Source organism: Mastigoproctus giganteus, chromosome 1 (assembly GCF_048544385.1).
Source record: "Mastigoproctus giganteus isolate SK-2022 chromosome 1, ASM4854438v1, whole genome shotgun sequence".
Lineage (NCBI taxonomy): Eukaryota > Metazoa > Arthropoda > Arachnida > Uropygi > Thelyphonidae > Mastigoproctus > Mastigoproctus giganteus.
Genome location: NC_143575.1, coordinates 211,880,775 through 211,903,238, shown reverse-complemented (window position 1 = coordinate 211,903,238; position 22,464 = coordinate 211,880,775). Strand labels below are relative to the sequence as shown.

The 22,464-nt window shown below is 35.7% G+C and overlaps 1 protein-coding gene across 3 annotated transcripts in view; it reads left to right on the top strand.

The window, feature by feature from the left end:
- Positions 1–22,464, top strand: part of LOC150091497 (uncharacterized) — a 321,972-nt gene that overhangs the window by 198,922 nt on the left and 100,586 nt on the right. For all 3 annotated transcript variants that reach the window (XM_090375972.1, XM_090375964.1, XM_090375955.1), the window contains exon 9: positions 5,758–8,684. In XM_090375972.1, the coding sequence (XP_090232098.1) occupies positions 5,758–8,684 (2,927 nt within the window). The remainder of the gene's footprint in view (positions 1–5,757; positions 8,685–22,464) is intronic.

The following is a 22,464-nucleotide window of genomic DNA, read 5'->3' as shown; positions in this document are numbered from 1 at the left end:
TGAGTACAACGTATCTAAATATCTCTGTAAATTAGCACCGATTGACGTACCAATCTTGTAGTTGAAGCGACATACGCAGCTGTTAGGGGCACCTAACAATGGAATGTAACGAAAATGTGAGACGAAAAAAGAAATTGTTGACAAATATTTGTATTGTTGCAATCATACTTACTGCAGTAATAACTTCAGGAAGCACGATTGCGATGTCATACTATTTAAAAATTCTAAAAAGTTAGAACTCCAGACACTGTATTATCCAGTTATCATCGTAAGGCGAGGCATGATGACCAGGTTTTTAAGGTTTTTTTTTTTTTTTTTAGATAGACCTAGGAACATTTTACACATTCACTTATACGCATGGTTAAAGAGATAATAAGCTGCATCTGACCACCCCCCTAAATCCGCCCATGACTCGAGATATACCAGTCACGAAAAATGCGTCACGTGCTCTAATCACACTACAGTAGTGTGAGCATGGGAAGCGCCTCTAGTGGAAGCTGCGGATGACGTTACTTCCGTGACCGATCAAATTTACTCAGTAGAAAGTCGGAAAAACTGCGAGCCCATTTAAAATATTCACAGCTCACCACTGGTTAAACTTATACATTTACACATCTGCTAGAAGCAAATGTGTAAATGTATATAAATATAATATATATGAATGTAAATTTTAGTTACCTTGTTAATAATTAGTTGTATGATATTGAGTAATAAATGAACATTTAGAACAGTACTTATCAATAGCTGCATGACCATTCATATAGTAGAATAGCAGACAAGCTTAATCACTTCTTAATATTCTTAATCATATTCTCACCAACAAGCCATCAAAGAAAATGGTGATGTCAGCTTCCTTTAGGTACTTCCAACAAAAACTTGCTGCTCAAAAGATGAAGGGATGAATTTCAGATTTCTCAGTTCTTCAAGAAAGTGTTAATTTTACCTATTTTATTTTTTATACCACCATATGTACTCAGATTTTATTTTTTATACTGTCAAATGTCCTCAGATGATATAGAATTGATTTTTTTTTTTTTTTGGAACAGTTATGTATATTTTAAAACACATACAGTAGAACCTCATAAATCTGGCATGCACAGGACCAAGCAGTTTTTTGATTTTTGAAAATTATAATTTTTTTAGGCACATACGCCTAAATTTCAGGGGCAGTTCATTATTTTTATTAGATAATACAGTATCTCTGATCCCTGTAATCTACACAGAAATCACCAACATTAAGCCAAAATACTGCTGAATTAGTCCAATGGGTAACATACTTACCTAAGAAATAGTGGCTGCAGGATCAAATGCTGCCTCTGGTGTGGGTGTTGCCACTGTTCAATATTTTTTAGTATGAGGTATAAATATTGTGATATGATTTCTGCAGTTGAGTCACCTTGAAACTAAATACAGAATACTGTACTATTAAGTATTATACTGTGAACTAGTATTGAATACCTTGCAAAATGAATAATTTTATAAATTTCAAATATGTAGCAACAGTGATATACAGTCCAGGAAATTTGTAAAACAAAGAAATTAGTATTCAGAAATGATTAATGGAATATAAACCATAAATCCAGCACCCTGCTGTGCTATTTTTTTTTTTTTTTTTTTTTTTAAGTCTGACTATCCTATTTCCCTCTCTGCCCTTTTGTAGCTGACTACCCTTGGAGAAATATTCAAAAAGTTAGGGATTTTTGAAGTTAATTCTACTGTACTTTGTAACCTATAGCAGTTTAATTTTAATTCATATAAATGAGGGTAGTCAGTCTGTATAAAACAGTTATGCCCCATTGTCTTATTTTATCTTAAATTTTTTAATAAGGAGACTTGACTTGCATTTGTTACTGAGAAGTAAAAAAATTATATTTTTAGTAATTTTGTTAACATTCTAATAATATAATCTGCATTTGTGTAAAGAACATTATAGTGCTGAATTGCTTAAATAAAAACACATAAAACAAATAAATCACTTATAAGTAATGGAATATTCTTTTCATGAAACTGAAATTAAAAATATAATTTTTTTAAAAAAAGTAAAATATGATATTATCCACTTGTATAATTAAAAAAAAAATCTTTTCAGTTAAACTTATACATTTACACATCTGCTTCTAGCAATGTGTAAATGTATAAATGCACCTATGAATACACCGAGGAAAATATTAAGGACTGAGTATAATGGTCAGCAACAATTTAAAAATTAAATAAGATTACAAATAGGATTTTAAACTGAAGTAGCAGATGATATAACATTACATGAATTGCATAAATTAAGAAAAAAGTGGAATATTATTATTTGGATAACTGTTTCAAAAATGCCTAAGGGATTATAACTTGCAGTATGGCAAATTCTTATGAAAGTTTTTATATTCTACATTTCAAATCACAGAAGTATTGCTGTGACTTGGAGTCATTAGATCATTATATTTTTCTGTGTAAATTTTTGTTGGTTGTTTGTTTAAATAAACTGGTGCACTTATAATTAGTGAAACAGCTCACTTCTTTAAGATGGTGCTACACTATTATTGGAACATTAAATTATTTGTTGAAAATTATTTTTATTTAAAAAAAATTAAATATAAAATATGAGAACTTATGGTAAACAATAGGCAGTATGAACAAAGTGTATTCTAAAGGGACTAACCTTAAAATGCATTTTGTTCATTGTAAGTATTGTTTACCATAAGTTCTCATATTTTTTAAAATTTTTTTTCATTTTATTTAAACAAAACAAAACAAAACATGCATTACAAAACACCCAATTATAATAGTTCATGTGTAAGAGAAAACTATTTGTAACAGTAGCAAAGATAATAGTAATAAATTATGAACTTATTGGAATAACAAAAAAAGTGTCTTTTGTCAAAAAAAGTGTATAAATTGGGGTTATTAACAGTTGAGATTTTAATAGGACGTTTCATACTACAACTATTGGACAGATATGGAACAGATATATTCTTTCATTTAGTATCATTCCCATCATCACAATGCCTCTCCTTAATAACAGTATGCAGAGATCTTTTGCCATTTCTTGAAATTCAAGAAGTTTAGTGATCTTGTGGATTCTACAATATAGGGATTCTTCCTTCTTAACTGATGTGACAGGAGGAAATTTGTGATAATATGAATACCACCTTTAATGCACCTATGAATACGCCAACTCTTGCACCACTGTGAGCTGAGTTTTCTTGATTTTGACCATAATATGACTCAAAAAAATAAATAAAATAAAGAAATCTCTCTTATGTTTTATGATCTATATACTTTATATAGCAGCAACAGTTGAATTTTTATTTTGTACAGGTAGTTCTCAACTTTATGAGTTAATTTGTTCCTAGCGCGTGCTCGGAAAGCAGGAATTTATTTCCCATAGACATAATGTTAAAAATAGGGGTTATGTTCTCAACAATGAAATTAGTTAGCTAATTAGTTTATGTTTAAACAATGATTGATTTATCTAAAGAAATGAAAACGTAGCCTGTAAAATCAAGCAAATTATAGTAATAGAGAAATTATTTACGACTTACAAAAGTTAAAGAATGTTTATTCTTCGTCATCGACTAAATGCATACCCGTTGATCACTCATTATTGATTTGGCACTCGTTGGTTTGTTGCACAAGGAGGCGTCTTCTTCAGAAATGCTTCAAGAGGCGTTTGTTTCCAAGAATCTTCTCTTTTCTTTATAAATTTCACGATTGCATGTATTAGGCATTTTTTAACGGCACACACACACAAATTGCAACTAACACGATTCGCGTGGTGTAACAAGTTTACTAAGCTTAAAAAAAAGAAATGAAGAGAAGATTCTGAAATTTATTTATGTTTTTTATATGATTGAAGATTTCAGTAAAGGGATTCACATTTCACCATAATAACATAAAAAAAACCACACAGTTCCAGCTATCGGTATTTTCGCAAATGCAAGAAGATTGAGTTTACTACCCGTTTATAATTGCTTGAAGTAACAGAAAAGCCACAATAAACCGGAAAGTGCAAATTGTTTTTATTGTTTTATGGTCGTGACCTCCAGAAATGTGCTTTAGAAAAATATCACAAAGGCGTTTAAAATTGATTCTTATAACAGGAACATATGATGACAACGAAGTGTAGTGCATTTTAATGATTTCAATTGGTAACTAATACAATTTACAAACGATGCTCACGACCTTTTATATGGCCTTAGAGCCATGCTCGTGACCTTAAAAATGACATTTTAGAGAGATAAATAGCTTAGTTATACAGCAAAAATTTCAACTTCCAAGATCTTGAAACAAATTACCAAAAAACAATATGTTATTGGGTTCACATTACGATATTTTAACAATACGATGGTGTCTCTGGAACTGATTAATATCGTAAAGCAGGTACACTGTATTGTATAGCCACACACTTAGTTTGGAATGTGGTATTTATGAATGTTTAACATTCATTTTTTTCAATTAATGTTCATATTTTTGATTTTGTTGATACTTGATACTTTGAAAAAAAAACAACTCGTAAACCCGGGAACTCGTAAAGCAAGAACTGCCTGTACTTTGTTTAAAATTTAATTATTAAACATTTTCAGAATTGAGTTTTTTTTAAATACAGCTTAACTTTTGTGGCAGTCTTACTTGCACCCACTTACTTATCTGTTATCAGTTATTTTGATAACAGATAAATAAGAATTAGTTGTTTTTTCTGTTGCAGCCTCTTTCTTTACAAGAGTTGCATTTTTTTGTGCCTATATGTGGTTTGTATTTTTCTTCTAACTCTTTTCTTTGCTCAAAGTTGCCTTATCTATAGGCAAAGCACAACCCATATTCGGAAAATGGAAAGATGACTTCAGTATTTTAAAAATAATTCTATAGTTTTGATAACTAGTTGTCAGGTTTGTATCAGTGTTTTCTTGTAAAATTAAAAATGTGCACATTGTACATTTTTAATTACTAATTCAGGATGAAGGTATTTGCAGTTAGAACATTTTCTGTGGAAGTATAATTTCTCCTTTGGGAATCTGTGAATATATAAATATAACACTTCATATATTTTCATCCGTTGTTTTTAGGTGATCATGTCTATCATCACACATTTCTTTTTCAATAACTGAATCCTGTGTCATTTCATTTCCTAAAGCAGTACAAGAAGTTTTGTCAGAAATACTGAAGGTATATTCGGAAACATCTTACATACTGGTATATTCTTTTCTTTTGAAAGGAAGTAATAATAAGAAAGAAAGGAAGTTAAAAGTAAAATGCTGCTAAGTATTAAAGTATTAAGTATTAAACTACTGTAATTATGCTTCATTATTTTACTTTTCATTAATTGGAATGAGGAAGATTATAAAATCATGGTTGGACTGAATGCATATTTAAAAGTTATTGAAAAATTATTTTTATGCTTTAAGTTATTAAAAAGTTTGCTTTCTATTATTTAAAACCAATTTCTCTCAATCCTATTTAAATCAGTCTTATTGATAAAATAGTAAAATGATGGAACTTATGAGTTTCAAAACCCTTTCACTGAGTAGCTTAATTAAAAGAAATAATAAATAAAAGTAAGTCGCCCCCCCACTATTTTTTATATAATTTTGAATTCTACTCTTTGATAAAAATTCAAGGGAGGAGCTACATTTTTTATGATAAATGAAATCCTTTAAGGATAATTTAACATTGAAATGAAAGATATCATTAACTGATCTTGAACATATATATTTACTTTAGTTTGAAATTTAGTTGCTAGTAAAGTTTTTTTTTATTTTTCTTTCTTAGTTGAGAGCAAAGTCAGAAGAAAAGATGGAATTAAAATTACATTGCCAGGATTTAGAAAAACAGTTAGAAAAACATATAGAAAAAAATTCTAGTTTTGGAGATATAGACCCAACAGAAGAAAAAATAGAACACCTCCAATTACATTACGAAACAAGGGAAAAGAATTTATTAAACATGCAGGAAGAACTTCATAATAAATTGCTACAGTTAGAAACAGAAAACAATCAATTAAACCAGAAACTCTTAGAGCTAGAAGGAACAGATGCTAGTTTAGATATGGTCAATAAAATGAGAGAGCTTATGGAAAGACTTTCATCAACTGAGAGAGCACTTGAAGAAGTGACAGTAGGTAAGGAAGAGCTTTTAAAAAAGATTGAACAAATGAAGCATTTAAATGAAAACATGAAAAGGCTAGCAGAAGCTTTAGAGAGAGAAAATATCAGTTTAAGAAATGAAGTGAAGCTTGTGCATGAGAAATCAAATCATTATCAACACAAACTAGAAGAAACTGAAAGGATAAGAACATTACTTGAGGACAGGATTTCAGAAATGAAAATACAGTTAAGTAATTTTCCAAATGATAATGTAAACACAAATTGTTTTGATAAAGATGGTTCATATATAAATGACACAGCTAAGATAGTACAAACAATGAAAAGTATTACAGGTGGTATTGAGGAAAAACTAGGGTTACATTCTAATGAGAATGTGAATGTATTTGATGAATTTGCAGATTTAAAAAAATTGCAGGATACCTTGGAATCTTTAGTTATGCAGATGAACAAAGAAAATAAAGACATTGTATCATCCAGGAAAGAATTAGAAGAAACCCTGTTATGTGCTAAAAATTTTACCTCACAGCAAAATTTACTATTTAATGGATTAGAACAAAAATTAAATACCATTTTACACGAGAACAAACTTTTGAGAAGTCAGCTGAATAACTTAAGGGATATGCTATGTATAAACAGCTCTAATGATAATTTAGCTGTTGAAAATACATCTGAAGTAATAACAGATGTAGAGGCAGAGGTATGTGCAAATTCTGAAGATAATCATTCAGATGTTCCATATTCAGAGACCAACATTTTATCTTTTTCAAACATTTCCTCGCCACTTGTGATTTCATTTGCTGAAATTATTAGCGGTTTTCTTAAAAAACTTTATTCTTTAGGAAATAAGGCAGAAATTACATGCAAAGAACTGGAATCATCTTCTCATTTAAGTGAAAAAGTTATAATTAGAGTTTATGAACAACAGATTAGAATTAAAGGTATAACACAAGAACTAGAAAGTGCTCAGAATTTTTTGTGCACATTAAAAAAGGAACATACAAGAATTCAAGCAGCCGAAGGTATTCTGAAATATGATTTGCAGGAAAAGCGAAAATTACTCAACAAACTTCGAAAACAGTTGGAATCCACTCGTGAGGAGTGGAATCGTGCAGTATTAAAAAATTCAGAATCTGAAGTAGAATGGCAAAATTTGAGAGATGAGTTTGCAAAAAGACATAAGCAGGCAAGTGAAGAAAGTGGATTTGTTGATGATACCAGAACTGTAGATGATCAGATAAGTAATGTGAGAAATAAATATCCTATTGCTACAGTTGATGCGTCATCAACAGAAAATGACGGATCTCTTTTTAGTACATCTCCTAGTTGTAAAGGAGCTGAAGGTGGTAGTAGTGAGGAAGAACTGAATAGTGAACCACAGTCAAAGTCTCGTCTTGAGCTGCTGGAAGAGCAATGTCAGACATTATATGAAACTCTTCTTAAAAGTTCAAGGAAGAGTGATTTTCTTAGAGATAAACTTCAGGCTGTTGTGGAAAGCAACACTAGTAGGTGTGACACTACTGCTGGAGAGCACATTGTTCCAAATTTAGGCCAGTACAATGACTCCACCACTCTGTATTCCCACTCTAGTTCTGCATTCAACCCTAGTTCAGGATTAGAAGACACACCAGCTTCATTTTCTGAGAATCATACTGAAAATCTCCCTGATAATTCTGATGAAGAACAATTAAATGTGAAGCCAGAGTCTCGTATTGAGGTAGTAGAAAAAGAATGTCAGCTCTTGTATAAGACTCTTCTTAAGAATTCTCAAAAAAGTAATTTTCTTAAGGAGAAAGTTCAAGCTATCCTTGAAGGCAGTGGAAGATGTAATAAGATTTCTGCTGATAATACTATTTCTAAAAGTTTGCAAGAAGCTAAGGAGTTTACATCATCTCCACACGATAATCTTCAATCATACTCAGATTTAAATGTTGAAAATGCTTCATTTTCCAAGGAATATATAGAAGATTGCCCTGATACCTTTATTCCTGCTCATTTTGGACAGGATGGTGTGGTTTCTCAAGTTGAAGAAGAAGAGGAATCCTCAACGTCTGAGTATAGTGCATCTCTACTTAATGAAGATGGAGTTCCAGCTAGTTCTGAGTCATTTGAGACCTCAGATTGTAATGCAAATATATTTTCCCCAAATATTAGTTTGGAACACGAATCTACACTTCTTCCAAATGAATCTGAAACTAACATGGATTGTAGTGATAACATTCTTTATGAGAACAAAAAAATCAATGATGAAGAGCATGAAGAATATGAAAAGTGTGGCACAAGTTCTGAACCTCTTATGAAACCTGAACTAAGCAGAGAAAATCAGCCCACAGAATCATCTGATTCTGAAGATGATAAAGCAGCCCACTCTAATCAGATAAAATTACTGGCCACTTCTACAGCAGCATTGAGGAAAAAGACTCTTGATAGTTTAATGGGACGACTAAGAGATGAGAGGGCGTTCCATCAGCAGCATGAAGCAGAACTTGAAGCTCAAATAGAACAACTTCAAAAAGATAAAGAAGAACTTAAAAATCAAATTGATTTATTAAAAAATGAGAAAAGTAATGATAACAATAAAGATGCTGACTTTAGGTAAGAAATTTAAAATGAGTGGTTATTTTTGTCATATAAGAAAATTTATTGCAAAATACTTTTAAATAATGTACTTAAGTTGTATTGCAAAATACTTTTAAATAATGTACTTAAGTTGTATTGCAAAATACTTTTAAATAATGTACTTATAGGCTGACCTCAATTAACGCGATAATTCGTTCCGCGAGCTCATCGCGTGAAACGGAAACGTTTCATAACAATCGTTTCATATCAAATATAACAATCATTTGGTCCTTGACCTTCAGGAATGTCCATAAAAAATTTTATAAATATCTTTTAAATAACTTTTTAACTATATACTATGTAAACGATAATGAAAATAATTATGGAATTAAATGTTATTGCATAAAAGAACGGTTCCCAAACTGTGCGCTGCGAAATATTTTAAATTTTTGAGGGAAACATAGCGATACTCAACATCTTCAAGCCCGTGACTGCTGTTTCTTGTATTCTGTCTATCTTGTGAACTCCACTGACTGTTTGGTTGTCCCGGAGTATAAATAGAAAATTTAATTTAATTTTAATCTGTCAGATACCGCATAAACTACTAGCTCGAGGTAGTTCACAGTTTCAACATTTCTTATTAAGTTGTTTAGTCCTAGCTACTTAACAAATGGAACTGTTAGGTATTTCTTTTGGTCTAGGTGTGCCATGAAAAAATTACTGAGACACTAAGGGCACCATGGACCGAGAAAGTTTGGGAACCTATAACATAAAATACACAATGAAGAAACAATTTGTTACGGAAATATTTGAACAGTGTTGACTTTCTCTTTTCATCAATCAATTTCCGATAGCCAACAACAATCTTCTCTAGGCCCTGGTGAAATAAATATCGCAGAGAACCTCAAACCTTTTGTTTGATGTTCTCTGTGATACGAAAGATTTCATCTAGTTCTTTTACCGTTAATTCCACCCAGGGGCTCACATCTGGTGAGAGGGCTTGGCACACCCAGGGTCCTGAGCTGGATATCATCATTGTTCTCTTTCTTGGCGATTTCTTTCTATTTCTCTCTCTCTCTTTCTCTCTATTTCTGGGTAACTTGGGAATTTTTTTTTTTTTTTTTGGCTGGTGCAGCATAAGCCTTAAGCTTCCTTGCACCAATGGTTAATAATAATAATAATAATCTCCTTCACGGTAACATTTTCATCTGGCTCATTTAAAAATTAGAATTTTTAAACGCAAGTCTGCATTTACTTTATTAGTGGGAGACAAACAAGTAGCACGTCTTCTTCCGATGGCTGATGGAACACACTGAGGCGGGCAGCAGGCAAATGTTTGTTTATTGCCCGTCCGACGGCAGTAAGCTTAACGCACAATTCAAATCTTTTTCAATTATCACATAAAAGATCACATTAACTAAAAATTTGCATCGTGAAAAGTGGTATAATTTTTTCAAATAGCAGTAACTGAAAAACACATTAATCGAACTCGTGTTATGCGAGGCCTAGTTGTAGTTTTGTTTTATTTTAGGTAACATGTGACACTACCGTTTAGTTTATTTTATAATTGTATGCTGTAATCAGTATAATATTATTTTTTTATGCTTTTCTGTTGGTGGTACTACTCTTCCTATAAACAAGTTGATGATTTCTCTCCTACCACGGGTGCCTCCGTAGCCAGGTGGGAAGGAGCAGCAGTGCATAGCACACGCTTCTTGATTAGACCGGGGTTCGAGCCCATCACCACCAAATACAGAGGATGCGGAAAGGTCAGGGAATGACCACCGCATATTCCTGGAGCAATATGGCCTTAGTTGCTAATGCTCCTAAAAACCAAATAACAAACAACTCTCCTACCACCTGGAAAACTTAACTACTAAAGTACATCTATTACTCATTTAGAGACTAAGAAAAGGTTAATATCTCTGTAGTCAAAACAAATGTACACCCTGTATAAATTTGTTTTGACTGTGGTTAAGATATTGTACTGGGTTGAAGCTATACTTTTTAATATTCATGTTTTTTTTTTCCCAACTAAATTTGTGATGCAAATTAAAATGCATCATTTATTGGAGCTGTGAGTGTTGTCTTGTGACTTAATAAATTAAATGTAAACACAATGAGTTTAAAGTAACTTCATTTGATAAAGAAACTTATATATATATATATATATATATATATATATATATATATTTTTTTTTTTTTTTTTTTTTTGTCCTCGCCTTTTCCCATTATTATATGGGGTCAGCGTTTTTTATATATAAATAAACTTATATATATATATACGCACACACTGCCCTACCATTAATATCCGGACACCTGCCTAAAAAAAAAAAAGAGCTTTTATTGTCATTTAATATTTTGTGCTGAAACCTTTTGCTTTTATGACAGTCTTCAATCTTGATGGCATACTCTCAACCAGCTTTTTATAAATGTCAGGTGATGATATGTTCCTCCACTTGGCCTTTAATGTGGCCACCAGTTCAGCCTTGTTCTTGATCTCAACGTGCACATACCTGATGATCCTATACATCCCAAAGGTGCTCAATAGGGTTCAGATCAGAACTCTGGGCTGGCCAATCCAACTTTTCCACATCCATGTCCTCAAACCACTCTGTTACGACCTGAACTGTAGGGCATGGCACGTTGTCTTGCTGATAGAGGTATGGGCCTTCCCTGAAGTATTGCCAGAATGTTAGAAGTGCATAATTGTTCAGGCTGTCCTGGTATTGCACAGCATTCATGGTTTTGTCGATAAAAACTAATGGGCCCAAGCCAAACCATGAAAGGAGCCCCATACCATGACACTGCCTCTGCCAAACTTCATTGTTGGGAGGATACAATCAGGAAGGAACTGTTCCCCTGGCATTCGCCACACCCAGGAACGGCCATCGGACTGGTAGAGTGTGAACCTCAACTTGTCTGTCTGTAGGACTGTTTTCCACTGCTTTACAGTCCAGGATTCATACTCCTTACACCATGTTAATCGGCATCTAGCATTTGTTGAGGTGATCAACGGCTTGTGAACAGCTGCACAACCATTGTAACCCATATCATGGAGTGTCCTTCATATTGTACTGGTGCTGACATTAGTCCCAATACGGCGCCGCCGTAGCCAGGTGGGCAGGAGCAGCAGTGCGTAGCACACGCTTCTTGATTAGACCGGGGTTCTAGCCCATGACCACCGCATATCCCGGAGCAATATGGCCTTAGTTGCTAATGCTCCTAAAAACCAAATAACAAACAAACAGTCCCAATACTCTCACAGAGAGTTTGTGTGACTCGAGACAATGGCAAATTATGATTTTTGTGCACAGTTCTCAGAATTCTCTTGTCCCATTCTGTTAGTTTTTGGGGTTTACCAGGCCATTTTTTTGGCAGATTCAGTCCCTCTTCATTTGCATATGACATCACTAACCATTGACCTAGGGATCCCCAGAGTGACTGCAATGTCTCGTACAGAACACTTGCTTATGTGGCATCCTGCTATCATTCCACGTTGGAAGTCTGTTAATTCTGTTGAACATGTCATCTTGCATGCCCAGTTTTGCAATTGTCTGTTTGAAGCTCAGTGTGAATATTTATAGCAGGTTCTGTGACGTGTTGCATGCATAGGACCTGTTTCCCCATGCATGGAAGGGTGTCCGTACATTAATGGTAGGGCAGTGTATACACTATGCCCTATACACTGCCCTATATATATAAATACATTGCTTAAGTTGAATCAGTGGGTTTGGCTAATATTTTTATAATTTACAAAAGAATACAGTCTTGTTTCATCTGGTGCATTGTGAAGGGCTCTATTATTAATATTAGCATTGATCACATAGTGCAAGAAAACCACAGGCTTTTTCCTCTCTTCCCATAGGTACCAGTTCAGAAGGCCTTCAAATTTATTTAGGCCACCAGCCTCAACTACCCATTAAGGCAACTTATTCGAATGGTTTTGAATTTATGCCTCCTGGTTCTAGTATCTAGCTAATCTTACATGTTCCCATCATCGGACCTTTTCAAGAATCTTGAGGTCTTTTTTAGGTCTGGCCTCTTATACAGTGCAATTATAACCTCCATATCATTAAAAGCAGTTGTTTGATAAATCATTGGCAGGCCTCTCCTTTCCCTCCTTACAGAGAAATTCATGCCTATGTCATAGCTCCCCCATCCATGTCTTCTACCATCTTTAATTCGTCTCCTCCAAGTGTATAAGTTATTTCGAGGTTAAATGAAAATCATATACTATACAGCTAAGGGAGATCGTTGCTCCCACTAAAGACTGAAAGCTGAGTTATTGACCAGTTATCTAATACATGAACAACAGACCAACACTTGGTCTGTTGTTCATGTATTAGAGACAGTTATCCACAGTTTTGCCAAAGTTGCTAATATCTTTTTGAATCATAGCATTGCCAGAAAGGGCAATTCTGTTTTATATGTAAAATCTAAGATACTGCTGAGATAGCTATTTTTGACACTTACTGGTCTAGCTCATCAGTTGCCAAGTGGTCTCTGTTAGGAAACATATACCAAATTGCAAAACTTTATTATTTTGTCCAGTTTATTTTGTTTAGTATCAGTAATGGCCACATAGTGTAAGGAAGCCTAAGGCTTATGCTGCACCAGCCAAAAAAAAAAAAAAAAAAAAAAAATTAAAATAATATTAATAAAAAATTAAATGAAATAAATAATTAATAAATAATAAATGAAAAGGAAATAGACAATCTATGTGTTTCCCTCCTCCCTTAGATAACTATCCAGCTGATCTTTGAATTTCCCCAGACTGTCAGCCTCTACCACCCATGTAGGTGGCGCCTCCGTAGCCAGGTGGGAAGGAGCAGCAGTGCATAGCACACGCTTCTTGATTAAACCGGGGTTCGAGCCCGTCACCACCAAATACGGAGGATGCGGAAAGGTCAGGGAATGACTACCGCATATCCTGGAGCAAAATGGCCTTAGTTGCTAATGCTCCTAAATAACAAACAAACAAACAAACCCATGTAGGTAACTTATTCCACTAATTTATAACGCTGGCTTAAATAAAACTTGCTGCAATCTAGTCTAAACATCCCCCCCCCGTAAGTTGAATTTATGGACCCTAGTTCTAGAATCATTTATAACTGTGAAAATTTCCCCCTCATTCATTTTACTTATGCCTCTCACAGCCTTAAACACCTCAATCAAGTCTCCTCTAATGTGCCTGGTTTCCAAGCTCTGCAACCCACATATTCGAAGTCTTTCCTCATATGGAAGCCCTTTTGCCAATCTCACCAGGCGAGTTACACGTCTTTGGACCCTTTCAAGAAGCTCAATGTCTTTCTTTAGGTGCGGTCTACATACTTGAACACAGTATTCCAAGTGTGGTCTAACAATAGCCTTATATAATGATATCTTTAGGATTATGATATCCTTATCTCTACTAGCAAATGTTTAATAAATCATCAATAGGACAGACACCATGGGCCTTCCTTGCAAAAACAGCTTATTTAATAGCCAAGTGGTGTAGAAAAGTAAAGCCTTCATTTAAATGCATAAACCATTACATGTGTCTTTAACCCATAGAATTGGCTTTACTGGCTCTGCAACCCAACATTATATACTGTGTTCTGCACAGTGCCATAATGTAGGGTTGCAAAGTTATATTTCAACACAGTAGTTGAAATGAAATAAAAATTGTATGCTATAGCATGTTCAATCTTGATCACAAGGAGGTCTTTGCTTCCATTAAAGGTGAGGGTTGAGTTACTTAGAGACAAATATCATTATCTAGAGTTCTACCTATGGATAATGGTAATGATGCTAATATCCCCTGCAACACTATATTATTGTGCTGTGCAGGGCAAGAAATGGTCTTATTTTTTTTTTTTTTTTGGCTTATGCCGTATGAGCTTGCTTTCTTACATGATTTGCCACTGCTAATGCTAATTCTAGAGATTAAAGGCACACATAATGATTACTGTGTGTTTAAATGTAAGTTTTACTTCTCTGATGTTTCATGGATTCTGTGATTGCTTCATGTCTCGGAGACGAACACATGTATATATACATACACAGTTAGTCCTTCCTGTAAGATTGTGTAATGAAATATTTATCAATCTTTTTCAGATACAGATCACTTTTATGCTTCACATGTAAACCACAAACTATTTTTATATTTGAGGTAGAGGCCATGGACAACAAAATTATTACACCTCTGCAAATATATTAATAGCATATTCTTTAAATATAATATGTATACATGCTTACCCCTTTCATATGTTACGCAGCTCACAGGTTGGGAAATAAACACTGGACTAAAGTATGCCATGTGACATTAGTATTTGATTTTGTAAACTTGTGGGGGAGGGGGATACCCAAAGGAGGACTTAAAAGTTGCTTCAGTTTTTTCTTTTAGTTGACTGTCCATCCTTGCTATTTTGTTGCTAAGATGAAGAATGAAAAGCAAAAAGATGTGTTGTTAGAGAGTCTTAGTTGTTGGAAGGAGGGGGTAATATCCTTGCGATCTTTTTATTCGTTCTGTGTGATTTTGTGTGTGGTTTTTTTTCCCCCGTCATACATAGTTCCTGTACTTATTTCTTCCATCATGTATAAGTTCCACTGAGGAGAGATGGCAGAATGTTCCAACATAAATGCATCTGGTTTTATATATTTGAAATGCAGCTTCTTTTATAAACTCTAATCACATTAAATTGTTTTTGTTTAATGCAGAATGAGTGCCTGCCCTTCATCATCATCATCAGCCATTTTCAATCCACTGCAGGATGAAGGCCTCTCCAGCAACTTTCCAGTTCCTTCTGTTTTGAGCACTGGCCATCCATTTACTACTCAAAAACTCATGAATTTCATCTATCCATCTCCGCCTTTGTCTTCCAGGTTTTCTTCTAGCTCCTCTTGGGTACCATTCTGTTATTTTCTTATTCCACCTGTCATCATGTCTTCGAGCTATGTGTCCTGCCCAAGACCATTTTAGTTCTTTAGTTTTGATAAGAATGTCCTTTACTTGAGTTTGCTGCCTAATCCATGTGTTTCTCTTCTTATCTAACAGTCTGATTCCCAATATAATTCTTTCCATTCTTCGCTGTGTAGTTCTTAGCTTCTCTTCCATTCTTTTGGTGAGTGCCCAAGTTTCACTTCCATAAGTCATGGTGGGGAGTATACATTGATTCATTATTTTACGTTTCAGACAAACTGGGATATTGTTCTTCAGTATGTGACTATATTTCCTGAATGCTATCCATCCAAAATTTATTCTTCTCTTGACTTCCAGCCATTTATCATTATTACAGCTAATAACTTGTCCCAGATAAGTATATGACTCCACCTTTTCAATTACTGCTCCTTCAATCATTATTTCCCTTTCCGTGGCATACTTGTTCATCATTACTTTTGTTTTAGCCATATTCATCTTTAGTCCAAAATCCTTACTAACTGTGCATAACTGATTAAGATTTTCCTCTAATTCTTTGGGATCGTGGCTTATGACCACAATGTCATCTGCAAATCGTAAATGGTTTAGGTACTCTCCGTTCACATTGACTCCTTTCTGCGACCAGTCTAATCTTCTGAAAGCTTCCTCAAGGGCAGCAGTAAACAGCTTCGAAGATATTGTGTCTCCTTGTCGAACTCCTTTCTCAATTTTAAATTTGCTACTGTCTTTGTCTAGTATAATAAAGGATGTAGCACTCTCATATACTTTCTTCAAAATCATAATATATGGAGTATCTATGCCTTGTCTTTCCAGTGCCCGAAACATTGCCTTATGCTGTATGGAGTCAAATGCCTTTTCATAATCCACAAATGCCAGGCATAATGGTGTTTTATATTCATTTGCTTTCTCCATTAGCTGTGATATTACGTGAAGGTGATCCATAGTTGAGAATCCTGTCCTAAAGCCAGCTTGCTCTTTCGGTTGATTCTCATCAAGTATTCTTTCTAATCTGTTAGTAATGACCCTTGTGAACAACTTGTAGATATGGGATAACAAGCTAATTGGTCTATAATTTCCAATTTCTGATTTATCTCCTTTCTTATGCAGCAAAACTATGATTGCATTATTCCACTGCTTAGGCATCACACCTTTTCTAATGCACTTTGTGAAGAGCCTTGCCAGTTTTTGTGTTATGTCTCTTCCTCCCAATTTTAACAACTCTACAGTAACTTCATCTTCCCCCGGGGCTTTCTGATTCTTCATTTCCTTCAATGCATGTTCTACCTCATCAGGAAGAATATCGGGTATGTCGTATGTGTTGCTAATTTGCAATCTATCTTTTCCACTGCTGGCATCATTCCCTTGCTTCTTGTATAATTCTCTATAGTAGTCTTCTGCTATTTGAATTATGCTTTCTCTGCTGTTTATAAGTACACCATCGCTATTCTTCAGTTTCAGTATCATTTGTCTTTCTGTATTACTGCTCGTGGCTGCTGATTTAAATCCTTTGTTTTCCCTTAATGCTTGTTCTACTTTTCTTGTGTTAAATGAGGCGCCTTCGTAGCCTGGTGGGAAGGAGCAGCAGTGCGTAGCACACACTTCTTGATTAGACCGGGGTTCGAGCCCGTCACCACCAAATACGGAGGATGCGGAAAGGTCTAAGTGATGACCACCGCATATTCACGGAGCAATATGGCCTTAGTTGCTAATGCTCCTAAAAACCAAATAACAAACAATCTTGTGTTAAATCTTCTTATGTCCTCTCTGAGTCTCTTCCTAATGGCTTTGCATAACTCAGTATACTCAATTTTCTCCCTGTCAGTGTTTTTCTTGCTCTTCATTTGTCGTCTTTGGTTCATCATGACAAATGTTTCTTGACTAATTTTTTCTTCTTTGGATTTCTGTTTCCCTATAAGTTTTTTGGGCTTTATCACTTTCAGAAAGTTGTAATATTCCTCGTCGATATCTTGGTCCTGAGCAGTCTGCAGAAGCTAAAACTTGTTCTTAAGTTCCAGTACATACTGCTTTTTCTCCTGCTCTGTTATTTCAAAGACCTTTGTATTATTTACTCGAGTCAGTTTTTTCCTTTCCTTTCCTACATCTATATCAAGTGTACATCTTACCATTCTGTGATCACTACCAACATTTACCTTATTCAGGACGGTAACATCATTCACAATATATCTTCTGTTAGTGAGGATGAAGTCGATTTCATTAGTTGTTAATCCACTTGGACTCTTCCATGTCCACTTTCTGTTCACCCTTTTCTTGAAAAAAGTGTTCATTACTGACATTCCTTGAGATTCTGCAAATTCCACAAGTCTTTCACCTCTTTTATTTCTTTCACCAATTCCAAAATTTCCTATAGTTCCTTTTTCTGCGCTGTTTTGCCTTTTTCCAACCTTAGCATTGAAGTCCCCCATAATAATAGTGTAGTGGGTTTTCTGCTCATCTAGAAGACTCTCAGCCTGCCCTTATTATATCATTTTAAAATGATCCTTAAATGATCTTAATCAGCTGTAGTATAAACCACTTAGTTTATTTGGGGGATGTGTGTTGTTTTTATGAAGCAGTTTTTTAATGAAATATGGATAAACCATCCCACTAATCCAGGTACGAAAAAAATTTTATTTCAGTCTTTGAGATTATTTTTTTAATTTCTAAAAGTATGTATACTAATAGCTAAAATTTTTGTCAAATCTATTTATTTGCACTTGCTGTGGAAGATGGGTCATGTGAAATTTAGGAAATATTTTAAGGGGCAAGGCATAAAAGTTTGGTGGTCTGTGCATTAGACCTTTCTAGGTTGAAAGATTATTGAATCTTTTTGCAGACCTGCAATAACCTTAGAGATGACACTGCTTGGTATCCATTGTTCTGGGCTGTTTCTCTGATGACTTTTAATTCTTTTTGGAGATTTTGTCTGGAGCATACCTAACAGCTATGAGTAACAATGAATAAAGAACAGCTGTGTACGTTGTGTAGTGAGTGGATGGAGAAATGGAGATTGATCCCTATGTAGTAGGTTTTACGTAGATAGGTAAGTTGATTTCATTGGTCCTCTGGTTGAAGGAATGTCTGAAAAAGGCAGAGAAGAGATTTTTTCCTACTTCCATTTTGAACTGGATAGGCAGATAGAAATTATTGATGGATTAGAAAAATAATTGAAAGCTGTCCATCCCATGGTTCAATACTAAGAGTGTAATACCTACAATACCTCCAGAATTTGTTTCCAAATTTGGGGGATGCTCACTTCATATCTTGACATAGTACTGTGCAGGCAGTTTAACTGTAGTTAATTTCAACCCCAGAAGTTTGACCTAAAGGTACAGATGATTGAGAAATATAACCTTTAGTTTAGCAGCTTATTGCATTTTCATGATACTAGCACAGCAATAAACCAAACATATTTCATGTATATAAAGTGCCTTACTTTAATTACAAACAGTATTTGTATTATTGACACTGCCCCCCAACGTTTATGGTCATGTAAGTGAACCAAAATCTGCAGATGTAAAAAAAAAAAAAATTTGTAAGCCACACAAACTTGTTGTCCATCCATTCTTTTACATTGATATTGGATTACTGCGGACACAGAACAAAATGGAGACAGAATAAATGATGACAAGTTTAATAATAGGAAAAAACACATACGTATATTAAATTAGATACATACAAAAGCTTTCGGTTAATTTGTTAACCTTCCTCAGTCAAACTGACAGTTAAGAGTAGAACACGAGGTCGTGTACTGCCAGTCATGTACATGAACTGCATGATTAATTGTTGGATGTTGAAGCCTGTGGCTGTGATGTATGTGGATGTTGCCAACGTTTGTCGTTCATCAAAATGGTTGCTTCAACGATAGGGTGGACATGACAACCACTGCTCTTGTTGACCGAGGTATTAGAGCATGTGATGTTCAACGACTCCAACCAAGCACGTTGTCGGTAGTGGGGGACCTATTTACAATCACAACATCGCGGTGTAGATCAGTGTCGTGGTGGGGTGACCAAACATGTTCAGCAATGGCCGAGTGTTCTATATCTGCTAAGCGGATTGCTCTTTCATGTTCCGAAAGACGTTTTCCGAGCCGTCTCCCAGTTTCCCCAATGTAGAAGCTAGTGCAGTCACGGCAAGAGATGCAGTACACTAGACCACTTTGTAGTAAGGTGGGAACCAGTGTTTTCACTTTAGAGATGAGGGATCATAACTTTCTGCCTGGGAGTTGTATGCATTTTATCCCATGTGATTTTAGGACCCTAGAAACCTGTGTTGTGATAGGTTTAGGTAGTATGGGATAAAGGTACTCACGGTTGAGTCATTACCTTGGATGTTCCTGTTGGTTGCTACGTGGCCATATGTCTGTAGGTCACGCCTGTTAAGGTATTGGTGGGATAGCCACACCTTGCAAGATCCACCTTGACTGAAGCAATTTCGGTGCGCCTCTCATCTACAGAACTAGAGTGGGTCCAGGCACGAGTTAGCATGGTTCGTGCAGTGGCAAGAAGATGGCTACACGTGCGTGTGCTGACCGGAAGTTGGTAAATTGGCCAGCACACATTGGTTTATGATAGACAGTTGTCTTCAGGCACATGCCCTCATGTCGGACAAGGGTGTCTAAGTATGGTATGTTGTCTGATTCTAGCGCGATGGCGAATCTTATGAAAGGCCACAGAGAATTGAGGTGGTCTAAGAGTCGGTCACCTGAATTTCTGGGGATAACCACAAACACATCATCCACGTAGCGACACCAAAAGGTAATGGGATCTGGTACATTCGTAAATGCATGACCCTCTAATTCTTCCATCGCGATATTTGCCGTGACTGAACTAACTGGGGAACCCATGGCTGTGCCGTGCACCTGTTGGTAAATGGAGTCGTTGAACATAATTGCACCACCTGTTAAGCACAGTCTGAGGGCAGTGGAGATATCATTTGGTGTTAGTTCGGTCCTGCTGCCAAGGGTTTGGTCATTATCCAAGAGTTGCTTTGCACATGTGATGGCAAGTTCTACTGGGATGGAGATGAAAAGTGGCACTACATCAAATGATGCCATGATTTGATTTTCTAAGATGGATAGGGTTTGGATCCATTCTATAAATTCACTACTGTTGGAGACGGTGTTGGTGGTCTTGCCTACTAGGGGAGAAAGGAGCCCCAAGACAAACTTCACTAATTCATAACTCGGTGAGCCACAGCAGGAGACAATGGGTCTTAACGGTATACCTTAACGGTCTTTGTGAACCTTCGGTAGTCCGTGGAATTGTGAAATCTGGCAGCCGGAAGCATGGAGGTGATTACGTGTGGATTCTGTTATTTTCTTCTGTTTAAACCAACTGCCGAAGAGGATGCTCACTTTCGACTCCCATCATTCCAAGGCTTTGATGAGAGGAACGGTTAAGGTTTGGTAAACAGAAGTGTCCTGCAAGAGCAGCAGGGTTTTTGTCTCGTAATCTGCACGATTCATTACGACTGTTTGATGTCCTTTATCTGCCGATAGGATGACAATGGATGAGTCTTGTTTCAATGCCTTAAGAACAGAAATTTGTTTGCGGTTGAGATTGGAAGAAGCAGGGCGAGCATGATGCAAAATTGCTGCAGTTTTTGTGCTTGCCACTTCTTCAGGGAAACGTGTTAAACACGCTTCTATGCCTAAGGAAATATCAGTGATTGGTGGGTTTCTTGGGAGAACAACAAATTTCATACCCAGAGTCAACAGATCTACTTGTTCTGTAGATAACTGTTTCTTGCATAAGTTCAATACAAATTGTGTGCAACTTGTGGAAGGGGTATTATGCCGATGACGAAATTCATGGGACTCACCAATGAAAACAGCGAACTTACGTTTTTGACATGTACAGTAGCGTTCAGATTCTCAGACTGCTTGGTAGCACAAGGTATGGATTATATCGGTGTAAACAGGATCAGGAACTAAACTTCTAAGTTTGACTAGCAGGGCTGCTTTACTTGTTGAAGCATTTTGTAAGTAGTAGTAGTAGTAGTAGTAGTGGCATGTGATGCAAGAAATCAAGTGTATAAGCTTATGCAGCATCAGCCAAAAAAAAAAAATCACACCATTCCCTCCAAATGCCTGTCCAGTTCCTCCTTAAATTTATTTAACCTGTCAACTTCCACAATGACAGATGGAAGTTTGTTCCAGCAATTAACCACCCACTGGCTAAAGGCAAATTTCCGCACATCTATTCTACATCTGTCTTTTCTTAATTTGAATTTATGCCCCCTTAGGTTCGTAATCTGAACAAGTGGAAGGATCCCATCAGAATTCAGCATGCTCAACCCATTCAAGCCCTTGTACATCTCAATCAGATCCTGCACAGGTGCCTAGTCTCCAGCCACTGCAATTTGCAGAACTTAAGCCTCTCTTGGTAAGAGGATCCCTTCATTCCCCTCAACAATCTTGTTGCCCTTCTATGTACATGCTCAAGCAAATCTACATCCTTCCTAAAATGAGGCCTCCAGACCTGTACGCAGTACCCAAGGCGTGGCCTGACCATTGCCTTATACAGAGGGACAATCACCTCCTTTTTCCTGCTAGCAAAATTCCTATATATCATTGACAAAACCCCATGACCTGCCCTGGCAGCCTGTCTGCATTGCTCAGAAAGCTTCATATCTGACTGCACAATTACTCCCAGGTCTTTTTCATTTTCTACCACCTTAAGTGTAGTACCACACAGTTGGTACGTTTCTCTGGGGTTACTTCTACCCATATGCAGTACTTTGCATTTGTCAAGGTTAAACTTCAGTTGCCACTTCTTAGCCCATCTGCCCAAATTATCTAGATCCTGTTGCAGTAGCACACTGCCATTACTGTCATTAACAACCCTGCCACCCTTTATATCATCTGCAAACTTCGACATTAAGCCTGATTAC